This window comes from Anomaloglossus baeobatrachus, chromosome 12, assembly GCF_048569485.1.
Source record: "Anomaloglossus baeobatrachus isolate aAnoBae1 chromosome 12, aAnoBae1.hap1, whole genome shotgun sequence".
Taxonomy (NCBI): domain Eukaryota; kingdom Metazoa; phylum Chordata; class Amphibia; order Anura; family Aromobatidae; genus Anomaloglossus; species Anomaloglossus baeobatrachus.
In genome coordinates, this window is record NC_134364.1 from 21,948,869 (window position 1) to 21,971,673 (window position 22,805).

Consider the following 22,805-nt stretch of genomic DNA (forward strand, 5'->3'; position numbering starts at 1 on the left):
GGACTTATAATGGCTTTCAAAAATAGCTTTTTTCTTGCCCCTCTTTCAGATTCGTGGAGTATACTCGTTGTCCTGAGGACAGATTCTCCCCCTTGAGCTGTGATCTCTGCAACTCCTCCAGGGTGACGTCTTGGCTGCCTCTCTAATTTGTGCTCTCCTTCTTGGAAAGTCAGTTTAGGTGGACGGCCATGTCTTAGGACACATGTCTTTGCACACTACGACATCGCAGCTGCGATGTCGGTGGGGTCAAATCGAAAGTGACGCACATCCGGCGTCGCTGTCGATATTGGAGTGTGTAAATTGTTTTTGATACGATTAACGAGCGCAAAAGCGTCGAAATCGTATCATCGGTGTAGCGTCGGTCATTTCCATAATTTCGGAAGGACCGATGTTACGATGTTGTTCCTCGTTCCTGCGGTAGCACACATCGCTGTGTGTAAAGCCGCAGGAGCGAGGAACATCTCCTACCTGCGTCTTGCGGCTCCCGCCGGCTATGCGGACGGAAGGAGGTGGGCGGCATGTTTACGTCCCGCTCATCTCCGCCCCTCCGTGTCTATTGGCCGCCTGCCGTGTGACGTCGCTGTGACGCTGCACGACCCGCCCCCTTAGTAAGGAGGCGGTTCTCCGGCCAGAGCTACGTCGCAGGTCAGGTGAGTGCACGTGAAGCTGGCGTAGCGATAATGTTCACTACGGCAGCTATAACACAATATCGTATGTGCGACGGGGGCGGGGAATATAGCGCTCGTCATCGCAAGCATCGGCTTGAGATGTCGTAGTGTGCAAAGTACCCCTTAGTCTTGGTAGATTTGCAGTTGTGGCTTCCATTTTTTGATGATGGATTGAATAGTGCTCTGTGAGATATTCAGTGCTTGGGCTATTTTTTTTTTATTTCCTAACCCTGCTTTATTCCTCTCCACAACTTTTTCTCTAACCTGTCCGGTGTGTTCCTTGGTTTTCATGATGGTGTTTGATCCCTAATGTACTCACACAAACCTCTGAGGCCTTCACTGAACAGCTGTAGTTATACTTAGAATAATTTACACACTGCTCTACTCAATGTACTAATTATGTGACATCTGGAGGCAACTGGTCACTCGGGATTTCATTTCGGAGCTTCACACTATAGGGGGTTGAATACAAATACACATCACAATTTACAGATTTATATTTTTAAACTATTTAGAGAAATCCATGTATCATTTTCTTTACACTTCTCAATCACTTGCTACGTTCTGGTGGCATATCACATAAAATCCCAATAAAATACGGTGACGTCACTCAGAAGAGGAGCAGGTTTCATGTCACTTATCCCTACAGGAACAGAGATGGTAACACGTTACAGATTGTGTTTATAGATCTAAACAAGCCACATTCATAAAGTTCAAAACACCGTCATGAGCTCATAACATGGTCAGAGAATCATTTAAAGGGATTGTCTAAATTTATGATATAATAGGTCATTCTGCCCACTCCACCATTGACTGAGCACACTGCCCCCTTCATTGCTTGCACTTCTCCGTGCTGCACGTATACTTTTAGTAATAAATTTGCCATGTCCAGGGTAATTAGAGTTAGTATTAACATTCCTGATGGCCTAGAGTAGTGAATGGAAAATATCAACATCCTCCATGATTTAGGGTAGAAAAAGGATTAAAACGAACATCCCCAGTGGTTCAGGGTAATGTAGGGGGAAAAAAATACACCCCTGGTGGTCTGTGGTAGAGGAAGTGAAACTCTCCTTGGTAACTGAAAGCAGTAAAATGAATGTTCATGATGGTCTAAAACTGTGAAACATAATGACAGCATTAATGGCGGTCTGAAGTAGTGAAAGGATTAATGCTAGCATCCCTGGTGGTCTAGAGTATTGAAAAAAATACAAGCATCCTTGGTTGTCTATAGTAGTAAAAGAGGCAATATTAGCATTCTCGCTGATTTATAGTAGTGAAAGAGTTAATGCTAGTACTCCTGGTAGTCTAGAGCAGTGAAAGATGTAATGCTAGAATAGATGGTGGTCTGAAGTACTGAAAGATGTAATATTAGCATCACTGGTGGTCTAGAGTAGTGAAATAATTAATACTAGCATCCTTGGTGGTCTAAATCAGTAAAAGGGTTAATGCTAGCATTCCTGGTGGTCTAGAGCAGGGAAAGGGCTAATGCTGGCATTCTTGGTCTAGAGTATTGAAAGAATGCTAGCATGCCTCGTGGTCTATAGTAGTGAAAGATGAAATTCTAATATCCTTCAGTAGTGAAAGGGTTAATGCTAGCATCCCTGGTGGTCTACACTAGAGTAGTGAAAGGGCTTGTACTAGAATCCCTGATGGTCTAGATCAGTAAAACTGTTACTGCTAGCATCCCTGGTGGTCTAGAGCAGTGAAAGTGGTAATACTAGCTCTCCTGCAGGTCTAGAATAGTGAAAAATTAATGCTAGCATTCCTGGTGGTCTAGAGCAGTGAAAGGCTTAATGCTTAACACTCTTGATGGTCTAGGGCAGTGGAACAGTTAATAGTAGCATCCCTGGAGGTCTAGAGTAGTGGAACAGTTAATAGTAGCATCCCTGGTTGTCTAGAGTAGTGGAACAGTTAATAGTAGCATCCCTGGTGGTCTAGAGTAGTGGAACAGTTAATAGTAGCATCCCTGGTTGTCTAGAGTAGTGGAACAGTTAATAGTAGCATCCCTGGTTGTCTAGAGTAGTGGAACAGTTAATAGTAGCATCCCTGGTGGTCTAGAGTAGTGTAACAGTTAATAGTAGCATCCCTGGCGGTCTAGAGTAGTGGAACAGTTAATAGTAGCATCCCTGGCGGTCTAGAGTAGTGGAACAGTTAATAGTAGCATCCCTGGTGGTCTAGAGTAGTGGAACAGTTAATAGTAGCATCCCTGGCGGTCTAGAGTAGTGGAACAGTTAATAGTAGCATCCCTGGCGGTCTAGAGTAGTGGAATAGTTAATAGTAGCATCCCTGGTGGTCTAGGGCAGTGGAACAGTTAATAGTAGCATCCCTGGTGGTCTAGTGTATATAAAAGGTTAATAGAAACATCATAACTGTTTTTGAATAGTGATGGTATTAATCCCTATTTCCCTAGGAGATGGGAGTGCATCTGACGGTTGGTGACAGTATGGCGCCCCCACCTGTTCATGGTGTCATTAGCACCTACCTCTGCAACATGACTATGGTTCACTTATACCAGATACTTATACATTTCCCAGCTTGACGGGACATGAGATGATGGAGCAGAACGAGACGCCTGACAAAGAAAGTGTCCAGAATGTCCGACATTCGGAGTAATTTGGATACTGGATATGAAAATATCGAGGGGTCCTGAATGATGTAACCAAAAACAAGCTTCAAGATCTTCCCCCCAGATTGGAGTCTGCTGTTCCCCCGCTTCCCCCTCATTGCCTCATGTTTGTCATGGGATTGCTTTGCTAATTATAAGTATGAGCGTTCACCATTCACCAACAGCAAGCAGAGGTATGGAGAGGGCATGGCTTTTCTCTCCATTCGTGCTTCCGTTTCTCACCAATAACCCATAAAAACAAAGCAGATCCCAGTTCCCATTTTACTGCAGAACAGCTGCAATACCAGTTGCAGCCTGTAGACAGTGGTGGCGCTGTTTCTACAAGGAAGCAGCCACGTTTTCCAATCTTTGCAAATAGACACGTGGTCAAAATTGTTGGCGCCCCTCGTTTAATGAAAGAAAAACCCACAACGGTCACAGAAATAACTTGAATCTGACAAAAGTAATAATAAATAAAAAATCTATTAAAATTAATAATTAACTTAATAATTAGTTGCACAACCTTTTGAGGCAATCACTGCAGTCAACTTATTCCTGTAAGTGTCAATGAGGCTTCTGCGCCTCTCCACAGGTATTTTGGCGACTCCTCAAGAGCAAACTGCTCCTTGTGTCTGGTGTGTGAAGGTCGCCTTTTCCAGACGTTTCAGCTCTTTCCAAAGATGCTCAATAGGATTTAGGTCAGGGCTCATAGAAGTCACCTCAGAATAATCCAATGTTTTCCTCTTTGCCATTCTTGGGTGTTTTTAGCTGTGTTTTGGGTCATGATGCTGTTGCAAGACCAATAACCTGCAACGGAGACCAAGCTTTCTGACACTGGGCAACACATTTCTCTCTAGAATCCCTTGATTGTCTTCAGATTTCATTGTATCCTGCACAGATTCGAGACACCATGTGCCAGATGCAGAAAAGAAGTCCCCGAACATATCAGAGCCTCCTCCATGTTTCACAGTAGGGACAGTGTTCTTTTCTTGATATGCTTCATTTTTCCATCTGTGAACATAGAGCTGATGTGCCTTGCCAAAAAGTTCAATTTTTGTCTCATCAGTCCATAGGACATTCTCCCAGAAGCTTTGTGACTTGTTAACATGTAGTTTGGCAAATTCCAGTCTGCCTTTTTTATGTTGTTTTTTTCAACAATGGTGTCATCCTTGGTCGTTTCCCAAGAAGTCCACTTTGGCTCAAACAATGACGGATGGTTCGATCTGACACTGATGTTCCTGGAGCTTGAAGTTCACCTTTAGTCTCTTTAGCAGTTTTTCTGGGCCGTTTTGTTACCATTCGTATTATCTGCGTCTTTGATTTGTCATCCATTTTCCTCCTGCAGCCACATCCAGGGAGGTTGGCTAGAGTCCCATGGACCTTACATTTCTGAATAATATGTGCAACTGGAACAGGAACATCAAGCTGCTTGGAGATGGTCTTCTAACCTTTATCTTTAACATGCTTGTTTATAAATTTTCTTTCTAATCTCCTGAGACAAATCTTTCCTTCCCTTCCTCTGGTCCATGTTGGGTGTGGCACACACCATGTCACCATACAGCAGAGTGAGTATCTGTAGCCCTATATACAGGCCCACTGACTGATTACAAGATTGTAGACACCTGTGATGCTAATTAGTGGATACACCTTGATTTAACATGTCCCTTGTGTCACATTATTTTCAGGGGTACCATCATTTCTGTCCAGGCCGATTTCATGAGTTTTATTTTTTTTTATTCTGTAGAAGCAGAAAAGCAGAAATTATTAATTTTTATAGATTTTTTTTTATTTATTACTTTTGTCAGATTCAAGTTATTTCTGTGACCATTGCGGGTTTTTCTTTCATTAAACGAGGGGTACCAACAATTTTGACCACGTGTGTATGACACAGTATGAAATATCTCGGTTGTGTGCCTCCTTCCTTGCCATTATTGCAGAGCAGCTCTGGAGGTAATGGGCGCTCAGAAAGCTCCTCCGTCATATCCATTTTCCAGAGTGCATCCATCCCGGAGACGGTCATCAATTAGCCTAATGCACAGTGTGCAGGAAGCTGCGGATCACTCTGCAAATAGGAGAGAGCGGGAATGGGAGCCGTACAATGACTCGAAATGCGTAGTTAACCCTCTAGCGTCTGCTCTGACACTGAATATGCACAAATGAGCACATACTGTACTTCTGATTATATTATTGTGGCATATACACCCTCCCCTGGGGCCAGCGGGACGCGGAGTCCCTATAGATGCGTGGTAAGGAACCACTAAGCCTCAAATTATTGGATTACCCATAAACAAGCAATGATCAGCCGATTGCTGACACATTAACACAGACCAACCATCAGGATTGTAAACCCTTGTAAAAATGTAGGTTCAAACACTGCTCCCTACAGTCTGCGGGGGTCACTGACAGAGGTCCTGCTCCCTACAGTCTGCGGGGGTCACTGACAGAGGTCCTGCTCCCTACAGTCTGCGGGGGTCACTGACAGAGGTCCTGCTCCCTACAGTCTGCGGGGGTCACTGACAGAGGTCCTGCTCCCTACAGTCTGCGGGGGTCACTGACAGAGGTCCTGCTCCCTAGAGTCTGCGGGGGTCACCGACAGAGGCCAACTTGTTCCATGGATGAAGTAATCATTCCAGAATAAAATGAAATCATCAATCGATGGAATAAGTATAGAATTGCGGACAATTCCGGCATATCTGGGATTATCAGAACTTCCAAATGATTGGAGACAGAATTGTCCTACAAGTGGGAACTTTGTAAAACGCTTTACCCTTTTTCCCAGGAAGAACATTTTAGATATTTCTAATGAGGCTTGATAAATTCTTGGAAGTAGCTGAATTCATATGAAGAATAATACTGTGTATAAAGGATGGGCCACCTCTAGCCCTGCAGCTGTCATGACTGGCGGAACATCACGGAAAATAGGGGTCAGCGACATCACGAAGGCCGAGGGTCACCCCTCCCTGTCATACACAGTGCACCGTGGGAGGCAGTTTTTCTAAAAAAAAATTAAAAAAAATTGCAAAACAGAAAAAAAACACTTCTGAAGGGAAAGAAAAGTGAAACTGGTAAATTCCAAATAGTGATATTAGGTAAGTAATTTTATTTTTACCATTTTTACCATTATCCTACTGATTGTGTAAAGAAGTAGCATAACCTAAAGCAAACAAACCCCCTTATCAAAGCCCCAAAAAAGATAGAAACCCCAGACTAGACCCCATAAAGTATTAGAGACCTGCCTAGAAGAGTAGAGACCCCAGTCCTGGTCTCTAAACAAATAAACTACGCACGAAAACCCCTAAAAGAAATTCAGACTTCCTAAAATATTACAGACCGCAGATCAGACTCTTTAATCGATTCAGACCCCAGACTCCACGGCTGATAGGGTTAGGATTGGGGTTATCAGGCTACTCATTCCTGATAGGAATGTGGAGCCCAACCCCAAATCATAACTATTAGGAATGACGGGCATAACCCCAACCCTCCCCTATCAGGGGAGGGTTGGGGTTAGGTTCCTCATTCCTGATTGGGGAGGGTTGGGGTTAGGCTCCGCATTTGTGATAGGGTTAGGGTTTGGCTCCACATTCCTGTTGGGTTGGGGTTAGGCTCAGCATTCTTGATCAGGTTAGGGTTGAGGTTACGCTCCTCATTTCGGATAGGGTTAGGGTTGGGGTTAGGCTCCACATTCCTGCTGGGTTTGGGTTAGGCTCAGCATTCTTGATCAGGCTAGGGTTATGGTTACGCTCCTCATTTCGGATAGGGTTAGGGTTGGGGTTAGGCTCCACATTCCTGTTGGGTTGGGGTTAGGCTCAGCATTCTTGATCAGGCTAGGGTTATGGTTACGCTCCTCATTTCGGATAGGGTTAGGGTTGGGGTTAGGCTCCACATTCCTGCTGGGTTTGGGTTAGGTTCAGCATTCTTGATCAGGCTAGGGTTGAGGTTACGCTCATTTCGGATAGCTTTAGGGTTGAGGTTAGGCTCCACATTCCTGTTGGGTTGGGGTTAGGCTCAGCATTCATGATCAGTTTAGGGTTGAGGTTACGCTCCTCATTTCGGATAGGGTTAGGGTTGGGGTTAGGCTCCGCATTTGTGATAGGGTTGGGGTTAGGTTCCACATTCCTGTTGGGTTGGGGTTGGGCTCAGCATTCTTGATCAGGTTGGGGTTGAGGTTACGCTCCTCATTTCAGATAGGGTTAGGGTTGGGGTTAGGTTCCACATTCCTGTTGGGTTGGGGTTAGGCTCTTCATTCTTGATAGGGTTAGGGTTGGGCTGAGCATTCTTGATCAGGTTAGAGTTGAGGTTAAGCTCCTCATTTCGGATAGGGTTAGGCTCCACATTCCTGTTGGGTTGGGGTTAGGCTCCTCATTCTTTGGTAGGGTTAGGGTTGGGCCCCGCATTCCTGATCAGGTTAGGGTTAGGCTCCTCATTCCAAATTATTTCACTACAAGGCCCCACAGATCTCATCCTGGTACCAACCTCCAAACCTGAGGACTGAAGATGTCCGCAGGAACGAGAAGAGGTATTTATTCAGCAGCAGCTAGGAGACTCCTAAGTGTTACCAAGTATGAGATTTTGGCTATGCTGTTCAGCGAGAAGATTGGTGACAGAGGGGATATTTACATAGAACTTATATCCAGAGAATCCCAGAAAAAAATTGGATTAACAAAAGAAAAAAAAAGGAGAAAAAAAAAAGGAAGCAATAGGAATAGTTTTGCCGTTTGCCAAAGCTGTCAAAATTTTTGCCTCTAAAATGGAAAGTCTGTGTAAGCGGAACGCACTGTGTAATTTCATGACTCACCCCGCGCGCTGCTTATTTTTGTTAGTGCTGTGTAATTAGTGGTTGGTGTCCATTTATAACATTACTGTGACATTTACAAATTATCTTTGGAGGAGTATTTTGACTTGAAAACAAAAATATATATACATTATATCACAAAACTGAGTACACCCGTCACATTTTTGTAAATATTTTATTGTAGGGACAACACTGAAGATCTGACACTATGTATAATACAATGTGCAGTGTCAGTGTGCAGCTTTGATAACAGTGTACATTTGGTATCCTCTAAATAACTCCACACAGCCATTAATATCCAAACCACTGGCAACAAAATGAGTACACCCCTAAGTGAAAATGGCCAAAGTGTGAATATTTTGTGCGTCCACCATTATTTCCCACTATGGCTTTACCTCTGTTAAGCCTGGAGGTCACTAGATCTTCACAGGAGCCACTGGATCGTCTTCCCTCCTCCATGACATCATGATGGAGCTGGTGAACGTTAGAGACCTTGTGCTCCTCCACCTTCCATTTGAGAAGACCCCACAGATGCTCCATAGGGATTAGGTCTGGAGACGCTCGGCTGGTCCAGCACCTTTACCCTCAGTTTCTGTAGTGAGGTAGTGGTTCTCTTGGAGGTGTTCGAGGTTGTTATGTTGGAATATGAAGGGAGGGGATCATGCGCTGCTTCAGTATGTCACAGTGCATGTTGGCATTCATGGTTCCCTCGGTGATCTGTAGCTCCCCCACAGCTGGCAGCACTCAAGCAGCTCCAAACAAGGACTTTCCACCACCACCATGCCTGACTGTAGGTAGGACACACTTCTCTTTGTACTCCTCACCTGGTTGCCACCAAACACGATAGACATCATCTGAACCAAATAAGTTTTTTTAGTCTCATCAGACCAGGTGGTTCCAGTAATCCATGTCCTTAGTCCGCTTGTCTTCAGCAAATTGTTTGCACCATCTTTCAAAGAGGCTTCCTCCTGGGACGACAGCTATGCAGATCAATGAAATTTAGTGTGCGGCGTATGGTCAGAGCATTTACAGGCGGCCCCCCCAACCTCTCCCCTGTAACCTCTGCAGTGTGTGGCATATGGTCTGAGCACTGACAGGCAGACCTCCTTGCCCTGTAACCTCTGCAGTAATGCTAGCAGTACTCCTACATCTGTTCTGAAAAGACAATCTGTAGATGACGCTGAGCTCATGCACGCAACTTCTTTGGTTGACCATAGGGACACCTGTTCAGAGTGGACCCTGTCTGGTTATACCGCTGTATGGTCTTGGCCACCGTGCTGCAGCTCAGGTTCAGGGTTGTGACAATCTTCTTATAGCCTCGGCCATCTCTATGTGGAGCCATGTTGAGCTGCTAGTGACCAGTATGAGAGAGTGTGTAAGCGATAATAACGAATATAACACCCCTGCCCCACAATCACACCCGAGACCTACGTTAATGAGTCACAACACAGAGGAGGGAAAACCGCTATATGGGCACAATTTGGCCATTTTGACTTAGGGGTGTACTCACTTTTGTTGCCAGCTGTTTGACTTGACAACTAAAAACACACAGGCATTATTGTCTATTTAGAAGGCACCAAATTTACAGTTATACAAGCTGCACACTGACACTGTATCAAAGTGTCATCTTTTCGTTGGACAAGACTGAAGATCTAATAAAATTTTTACAAAAATTGAAGGGGTTTATCCTGAAATAGAGCTCTCATATCCAAACCCTCTCCCTTTAGTCGTCATCCATCTATTTGTCGCTAATGAAAAACCTCCAAGGTTATAGAACAGTAGACGCATTTGGCGTATCTACTCAGACATTTGTTTCGGGAAAAATGAACATGATCTGTACGAATCCCCAATAGATCTTCCGGCTACTTTGTGTTTTAGAAATATAGAAAACCTGGCGGACAAGTAAAATTAAGCCGCAATACCAGACACTACCTATGGAAAGTGGAGGCGCTGTTTCTGGAAGAAAATAGCTCATTTAAGGTAGTCCACTTAGCTTCAAGAAAGGCTTGGAGGCAATCAACATGGCCACCACCAAAGTGCATCACAATGTAATGGTGGAGAAAGGTTCATAAAGTTCAACCTAATTTTTTTTTTTTCATACTATGAAACTATGCAATGTGACCTCAATCGCCTGTATCATGTGGTATATAGAGAATGTGAAAAGGGGTAACCGGTGTTCTGGCCAAAGTCACTATGTGGTCTAGCTTTAAAGGAATGGTGGAAAAAAAATATTTTCAACAATTGGAGAAAAAAAAGTTTAATGTTTTAATATAAAAATATTTATATAAAGAGAAACTTAAAAAAAAATGTATATACTAATAAATTATATAATATAATTTATATATATAAATTACATAATTTATTAATATATAAATTTTGTTAAGTTTCTCTTCATATAAATATTTTTATATTGTTTTAATATAAAAATATGTATATGAAGAGAAACTTAAACATTTTCTATACTAATAAATTATATAATATAATTTATATATATATATATAAATCATATAATTTATTATATACATTTTTTTAAGTTTCTCTTTATATAAATATCTTTATATTAAAACATTAAACTTTTTTCCTCTTCAAATGTTGAAAATGAAGGGAATTTTGTTTACTTACCGTAAATTCCTTTTCTTCTAGCTCCAATTGGGAGACCCAGACAATTGGGTGTATAGCTATGCCTCCGGAGGCCACACAAAGTATTACACTAAAAGTGTAAAGCCCCTCCCCTTCAGCCTATACACCCCCCGTACTGCTACGGGCTCATCAGTTTTGGTGCAAAAGCCAGAAGGAGGAAAAAATTATAAACTGGTTTAAAGTAAATTCAATCCGAAGGAATATCGGAGAACTGAAACCATTTAACATGAACAACATGTGTACACAAAAAAACAGGGGCGGGTGCTGGGTCTCCCAATTGGAGCTAGAAGAAAAGGAATTTACGGTAAGTAAACAAAATTCCCTTCTTCTTTGTCGCTCCTAATTGGGAGACCCAGACAATTGGGACGTCCAAAAGCAGTCCCTGGGTGGGTAAATAATACCTCATAATAGAGCCGTAACGGCTCCGTCCTACAGGTGGGCAACTGCCGCCTGAAGGACTCGCCTACCTAGGCTGGCATCTGCGGAAGCATAGGTATGCACCTGATAGTGTTTCGTGAAAGTGTGCAGGCTCGACCAGGTAGCTGCCTGACACACCTGCTGAGCCGTAGCCTGGTGTCGCAAGGCCCAGGACGCTCCCACGGCCCTGGTAGAATGGGCCTTCAGTCCTGAGGGAACCGGAAGCCCCGAGGAACGGTAAGCTTCAAGAATTTGTTCCTTGATCCACCGAGCCAGGGTTGATTTTGGAAGCTTGTGTCCCTTTACGCTGGCCAGCGACAAGGACAAAGAGTGCATCGGAGCGGCGCAGGGGCGCCGTACGAGAAATGTAGAGTCTGAGTGCTCTCACCAGATCTAACAAGTGCAAATCCTTTTCACATTGGTGAACTGGATGAGGACAAAACGAGGGTAAGGAGATGTCCTGATTGAGATGAAAAGGGGATACCACCTTAGGGAGGAAATCTTGGCGGACGTTGGTTTCCTAGCCTGTCTCATAGTGGCAATGACCTCTTGAGATAATCCTGAAGACGCTAGGATCCACGACTCAATGGCCACACAGTCAGGTTGAGGGCCGCAGAATTCAGATGGAAAAACGGCCCTTGAGATAGCAAATCTGGTCGGTCTGGCAGTGCCCACGGTTGGCCGACCGTGAGATGCCACAGATCCGGGTACCACGACCTCCTCGGCCAGTCTGGAGCGACGAGGATGGCGCGGCGGCAGTCGGCCCTTATCTTGCGTAACACTCTGGGCAACAGAGCCAGAGGAGGAAACACATAAGGAAGCTGAAACTGCGACCAATTCTGAACTAAGGCGTCTGCCGCCAGAGCTCTGTGATCTTGAGATCGAGCCATGAATGTTGGGACCTTGTTGTTGTGCCGTGACGCCATTAGGTCGACGTCCGGCATCCCCCAGCGGCAACAGATCTCCTGAAACACGTCCGGGTCTAGGGACCATTCCCCTGCGTCCATGCCCTGGCGACTGAGAAAGTCTGCTTCCCAGTTTTCTACGCCCGGGATGTGAACTGCGGATATGGTGGATGCTGTGGCTTCCACCCACAGCAGAATCCTCCGGACTTCCTGGAAGGCTTGCCGACTGCGTGTCCCACCTTGGTGGTTGATGTAAGCCACCGCTGTGGAGTTGTCCGACTGAATTCGGATCTGCTTGCCTTCCAGCCACTGCTGGAACGCTTTTAGGGCAAGATACACTGCCCTGATCTCCAGAACATTGATCTGAAGTGAGGACTCTTGCTGAGTCCACGTACCCTGAGCCCTGTGGTGGAGAAAAACTGCTCCCCACCCTGACAGGCTCGCGTCCGTCGTGACCACCGCCCAGGATGGGGGTAGGAAGGATTTTCCTTTCGATAATGAGGTGGGAAGAAGCCACCACCGAAGGGAAGCTTTGGTTGCTTGAGAGAGGGAGACGTTCCTGTCTAGGGACGTCGGCCTCCTGTCCCACTTGCGTAGGATGTCCCATTGAAGAGGACGCAGGTGAAACTGCGCGAAAGGGACTGCTTCCATTGCTGCCACCATCTTCCCCAGGAAGTGCATGAGGCGCCTCAAGGGGTGTGACCGACCTTGAAGGAGAGATTGTACCCCTGTCTGTAGTGAACGCTGTTTGTCCAGCGGAAGCTTCACTATCGCTGGAAGAGTATGAAACTCCATGCCAAAATATGTCAGTGATTGGACCGGTGTCAGATTTGACTTTGGAAAATTGATGATCCACCCGAAACTCTGGAGAATTTCCAGAGTAACGTTGAGGCTGTGTTGGCATGCCTCATGAGAGGGTGCCTTGACCAGCAGATCTTCTAAGTAAGGTATCACTGAGTGACCCTGAGAGTGGAGGACCGCAACTACTGTAGCCATGACCTTGGTGAAAACCCTTGGGGCTGTCGCCAGGCCGAACGGCAGTGCCGCGAACTGAAGGTGTTCATCTCCTATGGCGAAGCGCAAGAAGCGCTGATGCTCTGGAGCAATTGGTACGTGGAGATAAGCATCCTTGATATCGATCGATGCTAGGAAATCTCCTTGGGACATTGAGGCGATGACGGAGCGGAGGGATTCCATCCGGAACCGCCTGGTCCTTACGTGTTTGTTGAGCAGTTTTAGGTCCAAAACAGGACGGAAGGACCCGTCCTTCTTTGGAACCACAAACAGGTTGGAGTAGAAACCGTGACCCTGTTGCTGAAGAGGAACCGGGACCACCACTCCTTCTGCCTTCAGAATGCCCACCGCCTGCAGAAGAGCCTCGGCTCGCTCGGGAGGCGGAGATGTTCTGAAGAATCGAGTCGGAGGACGAGAGCTGAACTCTATCCTGTAACCGTGAGACAAAATGTCTCTCACCCAACGGTCTTTTACTTGTGGCAGCCAGGTGTCGCAAAAGCGGGAGAGCCTGCCACCGACCGAGGATGCGGTGTGAGGAGGCCGTAAGTCATGAGGAAGCCGCCTTGGTAGCGGCACCTCCGGCGGTCTTTTTAGGGCGTGATTTAGACCGCCATGCGTCGGAGTTCCTCTGATCCTTCTGAGGCCTTTTGGACGAGGAGAATTGGGACCTGCCCGTACCCCGAAAGGACCGAAACCTCGACTGTCCCCTCCTCTGTTGGGGTGTTTTTGGTTTGGCCTGGGGTAAGGATGTTTCCTTTCCCTTGGATTGTTTGATGATTTCATCCAATCTCTCACCAAACAAACGGTCGCCAGAAAATGGCAATCCAGTTAAGCACTTTTTGGAAGCCGAATCTGCCTTCCATTCCGCAGCCACAAGGCCCTGCGTATTGCCACCGAATTGACGGCTGCAACCGCCGTACGGGTCGCAGAGTCCAGGACAGCATTAATAGCGTAGGACGCAAATGCCGACGTTTGAGAGGTTATGGACGCCACCTGCGGCGCAGACGTACGTGTGAGTGCGTCAATTTGCGCCTGACCAGCTGAGATAGCTTGGAGTGCCCATACGGCTGCGAATGCTGGAGCAAAAGACGCGCCGATAGCTTCATAGATGGATTTCAACCAGAGCTCCATCTGTCTGTCAGTGGCATCCTTGAGTGAAGCTCCATCTTCCACTGCAACTATGGATCTAGCCGCCAGTCTGGAGATTGGAGGATCCACCTTGGGACACTGAGTCCAGCCCTTGACCACGTCAGGGGGAAAAGGGTAACGTGTATCCTTAAGGCGCTTGGAAAAACGCTTATCTGGATAAGCTCGGTGTTTCTGGACTGCCTCTCTGAAGTCAGAGTGGTCCAGAAACATACTCTTTGTACGCTTGGGAAACCTGAAACGGAATTTCTCCTGCTGAGAAGCTGACTCCTCCACTGGAGGAGCTGAGGGAGAAATATTCAACATTTCATTGATGGACGCAATAAGATCATTCACTACGGCGTCCCCATCAGGAGTATCAAGGTTGAGAGCGGCTTCAGGATCAGAATCCTGATCAGCTACCTCCGCTTCATCATACAGAGAGTCCTCTCGCTGAGACCCTGAACATTGTGATGATGTCGAGGGGATTTCATAGCGAGCTCGCTTAGTCGGTCTGGGGCTGCGGTCCGTGTCAGAGACCTCACCCTGGGATCCATGAGACACCCCGGGAAGACATTGCTGTTCCCACTGAGGGGAACCAGGGGGCAATGATTCCACAGTGCCCCTGGCTTGAGATGCCGGCCTGGACTGCAAGGCTTCTAATATCTTAGCCATAGTCTCAGAAAGTCTTTCAGTAAAAACTGCAAACTCCGTCCCTGTCACCTGGACAGTGTCAACAGGTGGTTCTCCCTGGGCCACCCCTAGCAGAGGCTCCGGCTGAGAAAGTGCCACAGGGGCCGAGCATTGCACACAATGAGGGTCAGTGGAACCTGCCGGCAGTATAGCCGTACATGCTGCACAGGCAGCATAGTAAGTCTGTGCCTTGGCACCCTTGCTATTTGTGGACGACATGCTGTTGTCTCCTCTGAGCAATACAGGAGGGTATATAGCCACAAATCAACAGTGCACCCTACAGTGTAAAGTATAGACTATAATCATATAAACTATAAATACACTTCTGCACTAGTGGGGCCAGCACCACAGGTGCTGCTTACCGCCTGCGCAAAGCGTTTGTGTGGGCACCAGAATTCCTGCCTGGGTCTCTTTGAGCTTGTCTCTCCTCTCCAGCGTTAGCAGAGCTGAGAGGAATGGCTGCCAGCGTCCTGGGGAGAGGAGGGAGCCGTGGGCGTGACCCAGAAAAGTGCGGGAACTGGTGTCCCACTGTGCAGAGTGAGGGGGGGTGGAGTATGCAAAGCATGCTCCAGCCCTCAGTGCTGCCGACCTGTACAGCGTCCCGCCCTTCCCCTGACTGGCAGGGCTGGGGGCGGGAAGAAAGACACAAACACACTCAGCGACGCTGAAGTGTATAGTGGCACAAATGCAGCCAGCGCTGCTGTCCCCGGTGCACTAGCACACCCAGCAATGCTGGAGTGCTGCTGTGCGCGGTCCCCACGGGGACACAGAGTACCTCCAAGTAGCAGGGCCATGTCCCTGAACGATACTCGGCTCCTATCCAGCAGGGTCCTCAGGAGCTGTGGATGGAGCACGGTCTCCTGTGCCTGGAGACCGATGGGATCCCACTTCACCCAGAGCCCTAATTGAGGGATGGGGAAGGAAAGCAGCATGTGGGCTCCAGCCTCCGTACCCGCAATGGATACCTCAACCTTAACAACACCGCCGACAAGAGTGGGGTGAGAAGGGAGCATGCTGGGGGCCCTGTCATGGGCCCTCTTTTCTTCCATCCGACCTAGTCAGCAGCTGCTGCTGACTAAGCTGTGGAGCTATGCGTGGATGTCTGACCTCCTTCGCACAAAGCATAAAAACTGATGAGCCCGTAGCAGTACGGGGGGTGTATAGGGTGAAGGGGAGGGGCTTTACACTTTTAGTGTAATACTTTGTGTGGCCTCCGGAGGCATAGCTATACACCCAATTGTCTGGGTCTCCCAATTAGGAGCGACAAAGAAATAATATAATATAAAATATAATATAATATAATATAATATAATATAATATATATATATATATAATTTTTTTTTTTTAATTTTCAACTTTTAAACACTAGGGGGAGCATTTGCTGAAATTTGCCATGAATATATCTCCAGTACTGCTGGCTCACTTTACGACTGCAGTAAATGACGCTTGGGGCCTGGTCATGTGTGTCTGATTTCTCGCTTTTTCCCTCCTGGGCATTTGCGAAAGTATAATGAAGGGTGAAGTTTACAATTACAGGGCAGAGACAGTTTGTTGGTGACTCCGTGTCACAGAGGACGGCTGTCAGCGCTGCGCTGCTCACTGCTCTTCACAAAGATCTAAGCAGAGCAGTCATATCATTACAGCCTCAATACTCAGATCTCAAGGTTCAGTGGACTGTGTTGCACATAAGATTAGGTACACAAACTGATTCACAAGTTGGGATCAGATACACAAACTGTGCTACACGTGACAGGATTAGGTACACGAACAGTGTCACACGAATAGATTGCGTACCTAATCCTGTCATGTGTGGCATGGTTTGTGTACCTAACCAGTCTTGCACATAAGATTAGGTACATAAACCGTACCGCACATGATTAGGTATGTGAACAGTGTCGCACATGACATGAATAGGTACAAGAACTGTGTAGCACATGACAGAAGTAGATACATGCTAGGCAGACTGTCACACATGATTAGATACATCGGTTGTATCATATGATAGGCATAGCTATATGGACTGTGTCACGCACAAAGATACAAAGCTCAGAGGACTGCATCACATGCTAGGATTGGATACATCACTCAGAGGACTGTATCATGCATGATGGATTAGCTATACGGCTTACTAAACTGTATTGCACATGATAGGATTAGATACATGGCGCATTGAGCTATCACATACATGATAAAATTAGATACACAGCGCAGCATCACACATAACTCAATGGACTCAAGTTTTGGTGGTTTTTTTTTTTTTAAAATGGTACCTAGGAGGGATATTTCAGTCAACATAGCTCATCGGCCATTTACTGGATAATGATAATTACATTGGACCTTATATATAAAAAAAAAATAAAAAATCAAGGGGTTGTCCAGGCTAAGAAATAAGACGTTACTTTTTCCAGATATAGCGCTACCCTTGTCCATAGGTCATGTCTGGTATTGCAGCTCCATAGAATAAAATGAGACTGAGCTGCAAATACCAAACAAAAAAAAAAAAACAAACAAAGGCCACAGCAGACGTTAAATAAAATGTTATCTTTTATTTAAAATAAAAAGCATTTATACATAGTTTTTAATCATCATAATATAGTATGTCGGCACACGATACCTTACTGCGCAGTATGTCTGAGGGTCTCATGCAGAACTTTGCACTAAACAATGGCAAAATAATTGATTCAGGGTGGATTTGGGGTGGGGGGGGGGGGGAGGAGACAAAAAAAAAAAAAAAATTATCTATCGGAGGTGGACGAGTGGATGAGCACCTGCACCGACTAAACTAGAAAATTAAATTTAAATATTAAAATTTAAAAATTTATATATTGCCAGATTGTGCCCCCGACCTCCCAGAGGTGAAGCATTATATATGGATTATCAATATTTGTGACTTGTGTAATGTGCAAATCTATGGCCTCTATTCATCAAAACTGCTCAGAAAGTAACATAGAAGTTTTCTGTTGGTTTTGATAAATGAGGTTAGTGTTATAAAAGGTTGTAAAGAAAAAAATAAAACCCCAAATCAAAAACATCACAACACTTTCAAAAATTAGCGCCACCACTGTCCTTAGTTTGAGAGCAGAATCACTATCCAGCCCCATTGATAAAAATGGAGTAAAGCTGCAATACCGCACACAACCTGCGGACTATTGTGGCGCCATTTCTGTATGACCTGTTTTTATAGTCCCGTACAACCACTTCAATTTTTCTCGGCTTCCCTTTAACAAGGTTTTACCGAAAAACCAATATTTCTAGCAAGGAAATATGAAAACCATTAGCACCGAAGCAGTTGAGTTAAAGTCTCATATTCGAAAAAAGAAAAAAAAAAAATAAACCAAAAAACGTGTCCATAGTTTTATTTTTAACATTAAAAACACCTAAAGGCCATTATCTCATTAAAGTCAAAATTTATGACCCCCATGGATTTTTCTGGGACCACCTATACTTCAGTGATAAACAGTAACATTAGGTTGCAGTGAAATATATTTAATACTAAAACAATAAGTAATACATTCTTAAATGCAGAGTATGTAACTAAAGCCCCAAAGGAAAAAAAAAAAAAAAAAAATATCACAAAAAAGGAAAAATAAAAAGCCCGTAGAACAAAAACACACACACAAAAAAAAAAATAAAAATACACAACAAAAACACCACAAAAAGCCCAAAGAACAAAAACAAAGAAAGTAAGTGAACTGATAACAACAAAAAGAAAAATAAACACTGTACAATTTTATAAAATTTGTGTTTTTACATAAGTTACACAAAAACCCCCCCAAAAAACAACATACTTCATTCGACCGTCACTTCATATAGTCATGAAACGTTGCATATCGGACGCTGGTGAACACTACATTTTTGTTTAATACTATATGGTGTAGACAGAAAAAAAACAAAAAAAAAAAACAAAACAAAACAAAACAAAAAATGAAATCTACAGGGAAAGGTAAAAACTTATAGGTACCGCAGCCGTACACAGCAGAGGCAGCCAAAGAAAAAAGAAAAAAAAAAAAAAGTACATGATCACAGAAGCAATTCTGAGGCAAGACGAGGGCAATGCTCCAACTCCAAGACGTTGCCCGAACTCAAACTTGTTGGGTTAACCCCAAGTTTGGGCCTTAAATTGTCGGGCAGCTCCATAATAATTAGCACTTTCCTTTAAAAGGTTTTCTTGAAAACAAAGCACAAAAACCTATTCGGATTGACCTAAATGTGTCAAAAAAGCTAAAAACATTTAGTCAAAAGGGTTCAAAACCCCCCCTAACAAGGAACCTTTTTTGGAAACCAAAAATATAAAAATCCATTTAGACCTGATTGTTGTGTAATAGTCTAAGCCCTTAATAGTCGTCTGGTTGATGGCTTTAATTTCTTGCACTAAGGCCCCCCCCAGCCTCGAAACCACCGTTGGTTGACAAAAACTTCTCAATTTCCGCCATTCTTCGGACAGCCGCCGGAGGTACTTGCTACATGTTGTAGTATGGAAGTGCTTTGGTTAGTGCCCACAGCTTGTTAGATGCAGAACTTTCATAGAGTGGATACATTTCAAGCTTATGTTTTATTTCAGAGATTTGTTTTGTTTTTTTCTTAAGCAGCATACTTAGGAAAAAAAGAAAAAAAAAAAAAAAAAAAAAAGCTCTGGTAAATTGGGGAGAAGGAGAGTAGTGGGCGGGGGGCAAAGGTCTCACACCCATCCACTGGTGAGTTTAAAAAACATCTCTTCATCGAGACTCTCGTTCTGATCCTTGGCCCGCGTGGACAGAAAGATGTATCCGCCAATAAATTCATGAACTACTTTGCAATCCACTTCTGTGCAGATGAAGGAGAGCCTCATCTCATCCGCAAACTCCACCGTTACCTGCGAGGGAAACAAGAGGGGTACATTACTGAGAAATTCTTAAAAAAAAAAAAAAAATTAAATATTCTCTACTAAAGAAGTGCTGTCATGGGGGCATATAGACACACATTATATATATATATATATATATATATATATATATATATATATATATATATATATATATATATATATATATATATATATATATATACACATACACACACACACACACACATATATATTATATATATATATATATACACACATACATACATACATACACACATACATACATACATGCACGAATATCTCCTATCTAAAGCTGTAGAAGATTTGGGCCAAGACCAAGCTTTCAGACTCTCTAATTCAGTGCCCCCATGACAACACTTTAGTAGAGAATGGTCAAACAGGGACGGAACAATTGTAGTCGCAGGAATTGCGATGGGGACCGGTCCCAGAGGGCCAAACAGAAGCCGGCAGCTTTCGTCTGCGTCCCCCGTGAATGAGGGCGGTGCATGGCAATGATGTTATGTATTGCCATAGCACGGACGCTGATGAAAGCTGCCGGTCACTGCACGCTGGCTACAGATAGAACACCGCGTGAAGCGGGAACCGGGGGAAGACTAGTACAATGTTTGGGGGGTTTGGGTTAATAACAGAACAGAGACATTTACCAGGATGGGTTTATAGATCAGGAGAGGGATCGTGTATACCAGGGGGCCCAGTAGGGTGACATATATATATACTAGAATGGCCCCATGAGGACGACATATATATCAGAAGGGGCCCAGGATGGAGACAAACATGGGGAATATATATACCAAGATGGAGACACATATATACACCAGGAAAGGGCCCAGGATGGGAACATATATACTAGAGTGGGAACATATATACCAGGATGGGGGACATATATACAGAATGTGGCCTAGGATGGGCGACATACTGCATATACCAAGATGGGAACATGCTTACCAGGAAGGAGCCCAGGATGGGGGATATATACCAGAAAGGAGACCAGGATGGGGTACATTAGCACAAGATGGGAGCGAGGGCAACTTGTATGTCTTTATAGGATTTGGAACGCTACATGTATATATACACATCTGACCAACATGTGGGGGAGGGGGGAAGCCTAAGTCCAAATTTTGCACTGGGGCCCATCAAATTCCAGTTATGCCACTAGTCATAAGTGATTTTATATGGAGCACAATCAACATTAATATCAATGTCTACAGAATCATTCTAGACAAGAGGAATGATGGTGGATTACGTATAGATATTGATGTGCATGGTGATTGTGATCTACAGAACATCTTCAGAAATGAACAATATGAGGCTGGAACTACCAGCTTTGGGGAACAAGGTGGAAATGTTGACCAATATCCCAGAGGTGCTTTGCCTGGATCTGAGATTATACGAGGACAAGGAACATGTCAGCCATGGTATTTGAGTGATGAAGCAGTAATATCCCGAGTCTAAGGCCATCAATATCTCATGGTCAGGTCCAATTCATGGCACCCCCACTGATTAGCCTGATCTAAAGCCATCAATAACCCCTCCTAATACCTAACTTGACAGTGCCCCTGATTAAGTAATCCCACTTGTCTCACCATTTTGATTTCCCAGTTGACGTTCCACTGCTTCATGTTACTGAACCTCCATGTTTTAATGGCGTCGCCAGTGTTGGCATCCATCCTGATGAGCCGGTTATAGGCAATGCCAATCAGCTCCTCTTTCTTCCCACCGTGGAACCTGCTCAGAAATCAAAGTTTGCATTAGTATATAGGACAACAAGAGCAAAATTATGGGGTGGGTGGGGGCGTCCGCATTTCTTACACCATTGACAAAGCTTCGTAAAAAAAAACCCAAAAAAACCCACAAAATATATTGTGCAATAAAGTAATCATCACTAACCTGGCAAGAAAATGGGTGATGCCAAATTCTGGTAGTGACTGCCATGCTTGAATGAACCGCATCTTGGCTTCTATGAGACTCATCTGAGCCACGTTCTGATGCGCCTCCAGAATACGGGCTGTAATCTGAACATAAGAGGCCGATTACACCAAGGAGCTAAACGCATTATCCTGTATTGGTCTTTATGTGTCACAGCTTCGAGGAAAAGTTCTACAACTTTACGGGTACTTCACACACAGCGAGATCGCTGCTGAGTCACGGTTTTTGTGACGCAGCAGTGACCTCATTAGCGATCTCGCTGTGTGTGACACTGAGCAGCGATCTGGCCCCTGCTGTGAGATCGCTGCTCGTTACACACAGCCCTGGTTCGTTTTTTTATTGTTGCTCTCCCGCTGATAAGCGCACATCGCTGTGTGTGACAGCGAGAGAGCAACAATCCTGAATGTGCAGGGAGCAGGAGCCGGCGTCTGACAGCCTGCGGTAAGCTGTAACCAAGGTAAACATCAGGTAACCAAGGTGGTTACCTGATATTTACCTTAGTTACCAGCGTCTGCAGCTCTCACGCTGCCAGTGCCGGCTCCTGCTCCCTGCACACGCTAAGCTAAGCGGTGTGCGCTGGTAACTAAGGTAAACATCGGGTAACCATACCCGTTGTTTACCTTAGTTACCAGTATCCGCAGCTTCCAGACGCCGTCTCCGTGCAAGCGCAGCGTCGCTTGCACGTCGCTGCTGGCTGAGGGCTGGTCACTGGTCAGATCTGCCTGTTTGACAGCTCACCAGCGACCATGTAGCGACGCAGCAGCGATCCTGACCAGGTCAGATCGCTGGTGGGATCGCTGCTGCGTCGCTAAAGTGTGACGGTACCCTTAGAATAGACTCAATCTCTCGAACATCTGCGATCGGTCCGATTTCAGATTGCAGTGCACAGACCGGCCATGCGTTTCCTGACCAGAGCGTAAAAGCCTCAGAAATATATGAAGGTGTAACGCTCGGGTGGGGAGACGCACGGCCGGTCCGTGCACTGCGATCAGAGATCAGACTGAGGATCATGGACGTCTGGGAGAGCCCTTAGTGACATGATTCAGAAGCGGAGAGCCCTGTAAATAGTCCTGCTCTCAGATAATACAATAAATCCAAGACCACCTATCCATCCACCCAACCAACCACTTAATACACTAGACCAGTGGTTCCCAAA

General features: G+C 45.1%; 1 protein-coding gene across 2 annotated transcripts in view; it reads right to left on the reverse strand.

Moving 5' to 3' along the window:
- Positions 1 to 17,385: 17,385 nt before the first annotated feature.
- FERMT2 (FERM domain containing kindlin 2) overlaps positions 17,386 to 22,805 on the reverse strand; it is an 88,049-nt gene continuing 82,629 nt past the window's right edge. For both annotated transcript variants that reach the window (XM_075331141.1, XM_075331140.1), the window contains 3 exons: positions 21,611 to 21,735; positions 21,307 to 21,448; positions 17,386 to 19,711 (listed from right to left, as the gene is read on the reverse strand). In XM_075331141.1, coding sequence (XP_075187256.1) covers positions 19,538 to 19,711; positions 21,307 to 21,448; positions 21,611 to 21,735 — 441 coding nt within the window. In that variant the 3' untranslated portion in view covers positions 17,386 to 19,537. The remainder of the gene's footprint in view (positions 19,712 to 21,306; positions 21,449 to 21,610; positions 21,736 to 22,805) is intronic.